This window comes from Elaeis guineensis, chromosome 1 (assembly GCF_000442705.2).
Source record: "Elaeis guineensis isolate ETL-2024a chromosome 1, EG11, whole genome shotgun sequence".
Taxonomy (NCBI): domain Eukaryota; kingdom Viridiplantae; phylum Streptophyta; class Magnoliopsida; order Arecales; family Arecaceae; genus Elaeis; species Elaeis guineensis.
The window spans coordinates 157,511,383-157,517,153 of NC_025993.2; the positions used below are offsets into that span (position 1 = coordinate 157,511,383).

At 46.4% G+C, this 5,771-nt stretch overlaps 1 protein-coding gene across 1 annotated transcript; it reads left to right on the plus strand.

Moving 5' to 3' along the window:
- The first annotated feature begins 1,462 nt into the window (after nucleotides 1–1,462).
- Nucleotides 1,463–4,460, plus strand: LOC105039402 ((R)-mandelonitrile lyase-like). The gene is made up of 3 exons (XM_029263055.2): nucleotides 1,463–2,235; nucleotides 2,984–3,857; nucleotides 4,038–4,460. The coding sequence occupies exons 1-3, from the start codon at nucleotides 1,608–1,610 to the stop codon at nucleotides 4,117–4,119; spliced, it is 1,584 nt and encodes a 527-aa protein (XP_029118888.1). The 5' UTR covers nucleotides 1,463–1,607; the 3' UTR covers nucleotides 4,120–4,460.
- Nucleotides 4,461–5,771: the final 1,311 nt, after the last annotated feature.

Here is a 5,771-nt window from a genome sequence, read left to right on the forward strand (position 1 = left end):
CTGGCATAAGCGCACACCAGCAAGTCTTTCAAGGTGAATTGCACATTAAGCTTTAATGCAGTTTATTTTGCTCAAGTATTTCCTAGCGGCATAAATTGGTAATGGAATTCTTCTTGACTGGATCAGCCAGGCATGTCTATATGATTGTATAGCGTGAAACTGGAATGGATTAAGTATATTGGGCCCGTTAAACTCATGATTTCATATTACACGATTCCCATCTCAGTGATACTGGGCTTAGAGCTTTGGTCTTTGACAACTTATACACAATTTGCGGGATGGGATCATGAAGGCCTTTGCTGGAGTCTTGTGAGTCGGATACTCTCCGGTCTCAACCTAGCCATGTCTGCATTAAGGGAAATCAGAAGAAAGGCAGGGAGAGAAGAAAAAATTTATCCAAATCCCTGCCGACTTCGATACATTCTTTTGTTGAAGGTCTGGCGCACCTCCCCTTCCTTCCCTCCCCCACCTCTCCCCTCCTCTTGATGGAATTTAACCGTGTATGATGCCCGGTTAAATCCTGGTCTAAAGTAAAAAGTGAACCTGCGACGGACCAACTTGTAGTTTCTATTAATGTCAGCATTACTTTCACCCAAATGGAAGCACATCATCTCATTTACGTTAAAGAAGTTTATTTCTATGGCCCAAATAAAAAAGATTAAATATTCAGAGGACTGTCATTGCAGATTTTATATAATAGAACCTTGGTGGATATGAAGTTCCTTAGATCACGTGTATGGGTTCCCTTTATAAATGGTAAAGATCAACTATTTTCAAAATCAGCAGACCCTACAATTGAAGAATTAAAGGTCGATTTGCCATATGAAGTCAGATTAACCTTCTAAGTATCAAGGCAATGAATGATCTGACCGTTTTTTCTTAAAATATTTGAATTCAGATTGAGTTCTAGGTCTGTATCATGTTACGGTGCTTGTCATATTGTTGTGCCCAGCTCGCTTGCTCACTGTTAGACTTGAAGTTGAGTTTTTTCATCGAAAAAAAAAAAAATATCAAAAAGAGGCTAGAAGTAGATTTCAACAAACCACGCCCAGCAGATAACCGGAACATTTGAAAATGATAGCTTAACTGCAGCCCTCGCCCTCACGGCGATTTGGTTCAAATTATCTGCGTGCCACCTTCTAATTTCTTTCAGCAAGCAAGCGGTTACTTTAGGCCTTCGCCGTTGTTTACACGCCTCTGAGACTGGCCAAAGTTCGAAACTCTGTGAATCGAGTGCATATTTCCATCGCTACAAAAACCCGAACACCAACCCGCAAAGCCCGCTGCACCATCTCTCTCTCTCCTAACGGGGTTCCGACCGAACCCTCACCCATTTCCCCCTCCTCCCCCCCCAATCGACTCCCAAAAGATACCCCAAACCCCTCCTTCCTTTCAAGAAAATGGCCAAGAAAACCTCTCCGTCTCATTTCCTTCCCACCCAATTCCTCCTCCTCCTCCTCCTCCTCCTCTCTCGGAGCGAAGCCCCTCCTCAGCAAGGTAATCACCTTCCTTCTTGAGATTTACTCTTCTTCTTCGTCTCTTCCCTTTTCAGCTATGGTTTCTTGGCAGGGCCGGCCAGCTACGCCCATTTCACCTTCGACGCCACAATGTTCCGGCCAGAGGCCGAGTACGACTACATCGTTGTGGGCGGCGGCACCGCCGGGTGTCCCCTCGCTGCCACGCTCTCGGAGGGCCACCGCGTCCTCCTCCTCGAGCGCGGCGGCGCTCCCCAGGAGTTCCCTTCACTAATGAGCCAAGAAGGGTTCCTCCGGACCCTGGTGGAAACCGACGCCCCCGATTCCCCTGCTCACGCCTTCACCTCCGAGGACGGCGTCCCCAACGCCCGGGGCCGGGTCCTCGGCGGCAGCAGCGCCATCAACGCCGGCTTCTACAGCCGCGCCCACCGCGGCTTCTTCGAGAGCTCCCCCGCCCTCGACTGGGACATGGCGCTGGTGAACGAGTCCTACGAGTGGGTCGAGAGGGCGGTGACGTTCCGGCCGGTGCTCCGGAGCTGGCAGTCAGCCGTCCGCGACGGGCTTCTGGAGGCCAACGTCACGCCGTACAACGGCTTCACCGTCCACCACGTCGCCGGCACCAAGATCGGCGCCTCCACCTTCGACTCCTCCGGCCGCCGCCACAGCGCCGCCGATCTCCTTGGCTTCGCCAACCCTAACAATATCCGGGTGGCCCTCCGCGCCAGCGTCGAACGGATCTTGCTCAACTCCCCCCTCCCCGGTTCGCGCTCTCTGTCCCCCTCCTCTTTCGTTTCGAATTGTTTGATCTCAGCCGTATGATCTTGGGAGAACGGCTGATTGGTGTACCGTATTTTGGAGGGAATTGCATCGGCTTGGGTTCCTGGACCAGCGATTCTGGTTCGGACACTTGCTGCGATGGGATGTGATTCCCATCCCTGAGCTGGATCTTCCATCAGCACCGTTCAATATACTAACTGAGATCATACAGAAGACAACGCAACTCTTATTAGTAAATCTTTAGCCGTTCGCTTGATGAAGTCTTGGTCTCCAAATTCTGTCGTAGAAGTTGCCAACATATTCTCAGGTTTTGAGAGGTTTGCTTTATAATTTGATCGAGGAAAAAAAAAAAAAAAGCCATTTTATTTCTTCAAGACTTTGGCTATTTTTACATAATTTATGAATTTTACTGAATATTTTATTATTCCTAAAGTGAGACGACATTTTCTCACGATAGTAGTTTGTGACTTTTGACATGCAATTTTTTTTTTTAAATTTTTGCTTTTCTGTTATTCGTTCATCTCTTTTTTAAAGAATGATCAATGTCTCAGACTCTTGGCAGACTTAGCTGCCTTTCAATTTCTCTTTCGCGTTGTAATTTTCATAGTAAATTGTTCATAAATATGTTCCGAATTATAAAAACAAAAACGTTTCGCACCGATAACGTTGACCATTTGGTTTTTGGCGTCTGATCGATTTTTTTATTTTTGTCTTTCTCTCCGGCATGGTAGGCTCCCGGCGGCGGAACCAGCACGCGGCGATCGGAGTGGTGTACCTGGACCGTTTCGGAAGACACCATCACGCGATGACGCGGCCCGGGGGGGAGGTGATCCTGTGCGCTGGGGCGCTGGGAAGCCCCCAGCTGCTGCTGCTAAGCGGGGTGGGCCCTCGGGCCTACCTCTCCTCGTGGGGAATCCCCGTGGCCCTCCACCACCCCAACGTGGGCAACTACCTCTACGACAATCCTCGCAACGGCATCTCTATCATCCCCTCCGTCCCGCTCGACCACTCCCTTATCCAGGTCGTGGGCATCCCCGAGTCCGACGCCGCGGACAGCTCTTTCCTGGAGGCTGCCTCCAACGTCGTCCCTTTCTTCTCCCCCTCCCGCTCGGTCTTCCTCCATGACCCGGCCTCCCCACTCTACGTCACAGTCGCCACACTCGTGGAGAAGGTCCCGGGGCCCTCCTCCGTGGGGTCCCTCCGCCTCGCCTCCCTCGACGTGCGGGACAACCCCCTCGTCCGCTTCAATTACTTCTCCAGCCTGGAGGACCTGGCCCGGTGCGTGGCTGGGGTGCGGAGGCTCGGGGACGTTCTGGGGTCCCGCTCCATGGAGGAATTCCGCCTGGCGGGATGGTGGGGGAGGCGGGAGTTCAGGTACGTGGGCCCTGCCCTGCCGGCGAACCGCTCCGACGATGCGGCGCTGGCCGAGTTCTGCCGGCGGACGGTGGCCACGATTTGGCACTACCACGGGGGTTGCGTCGTGGGGAAGGTGATTGACGGGGAGTACCGGGTGATGGGGGTCGGTTCCCTCCGGGTGGTGGACGGCTCCACCTTCTCCGTCTCCCCCGGTACCAACCCCCAGGCCACCCTCATGATGATGGGCCGGTGAGTATTTTTGTTTTTGTTTTCTTTTTAAACTAAAATGTGAAAGTCCTCTCCCTTAATTCTTCTTGCTTTTTTCCTCATCCATTAGTTGGAAGTTTTTTGAGTTTTGCCGAGTGATGCGTATATCTGATGAAATATGCTTGGTTCGTTCTTCTCTTTGTTTTGGTGTGCTGGGTGAAGGTACATGGGGCGCAAGATGATCGAAGAGAGGAGAAGTAGGAGCAGGAGGAGGAAAGCATCACCGTTGGCGCCTCATGCCTGAAAAGTGCCAGTCTCAACCGTGTGCGGGTCTCTGCTGCCTGTTGTATTGTATTCTTTGACTCCCCGTTTTTGCCGTGTTGTACCCTGCTCTCGGTCTTTCTCTTCCCCTCCCGATACAGAAGAATCCTCCTTGGATTCCATTCAGGTGTTTGTTTTTCATCAAATTTTTATTTTAATACTCCACGGGAACAAGCTGGAAAGAGGGACAGTAATCACATTTTCAAATTGCAGAGTGAAAAGTGTTAAAAGTTGCAGCGACCTTCAGTTACCAACTACTTAGCAATCACACGTTCAGCTCTGCAATTGCAATACCATATGATGACAAACTAAGCTCCAAGCGTTCTTCATATCTCATTGTCTTAGATATAAAATACCTTGTTGACTACCCAAAAAAATATAAAATATCTTGTCCCTCAGCCTCTAGATTAGATGGGACTCATTTTTGAAGGGATCAGATTTTTTTTTTTTTAGGGAGCAAATAAGATGATATTTATTCTTATATACATATTTTCTATGTATCTTTTTTTTTTTTTTTTCCTGTTCATCGGTATAAACCTAATAATTATGCAGGTCTCTGTGGGATAATTTTTTGTCTTGTATATGGACATTTTTCATTCTATCATTTTCAAAAAAGATAATAAATTAGATGGATATATAAAAAATATTTTTTATTTTTCATTACTTAGATATGTATAAAAAAAATATTGTTACATTTCATTTCGTACAGTGTTTTCAAACTGATCATATTTTATATACTGTAATGTACAATTCCATCATTCATAATTGAAAAGAAAAATTATAAGAGGTTTGTTGACTAAGAAATATCTCTTTTTATGTTTATTGTCAAAAAAAAATTCAAATAAGAAATAAGTCTTCCCATTTTTATTTTCTTTATATCTTCCTAATCTCAATTTTCTTGATAACTATCCAGATAAAAATCTTCATAAATTGGGCTATCTTTATAGTATCTCTCTTTAGAGTGAAAGCAAAATTCCTCCTCTATTTTTTCCTTTCCATTTATTCGGATCTCATCCCTTTCATCACCTCACCAAGTCAAGGATGCAAATTTTCACGTAACCGTAGCATTTTTTTTTTTTCAATAAGAGTTAGCTGCTGCAAATTAAAGTATCAAACCATTACTTTCTGCTAGTGAAAGGAATTCTGAATCCTGTTCTCTGTAGTTGAAGCATACCACCAGCTGTCTTTAAAATTGAGCCTTCTATGTATAGATGTCTGCGTGCCCACACACACACACACACACACACACACACACACACACGCACGCACAAACACACATATACATAGATACACACATATATATATATATATATATATATATATATATGTCTATACACACACACATATATAGACATATATATATATATATGTCTATACACACACACATATATAGACATATATATATATATATACCTATATGTATATATATGTGTGTGCGTGTGCGTGTGTGTACAGTGTGTATACACACACATATATATGCATATATATATATATATATATATATGTGTGTTTGTGCAAAAATCTGCTTGCGCCGGAGAAGCTGGAGTCGGGGAAGCCGCGGTCACCGTCGGGACCTGCAAAGGAAGTCTAAACCGGAGGTGGGGTTGCTCCGGCAAGATCCTCCGACGCTCAAGT

What these genes read in the sequence shown, in the direction of transcription:
- LOC105039402 (XM_029263055.2), top strand. Translation starts at nt 1,608, where the DNA reads ATGTTCCGGCCAGAGGCCGAGTACGACTACATCGTTGTGGGCGGCGGC. An exon ending in GCTCAACTCCCCCCTCCCCG is followed by an intron (nt 2,236 to 2,983) that starts GTTCGCGCTCTC and finishes CCGGCATGGTAG; the next exon opens with GCTCCCGGCGGCGGAACCAG. An exon ending in ACCCTCATGATGATGGGCCG is followed by an intron (nt 3,858 to 4,037) that starts GTGAGTATTTTT and finishes TGCTGGGTGAAG; the next exon opens with GTACATGGGGCGCAAGATGA.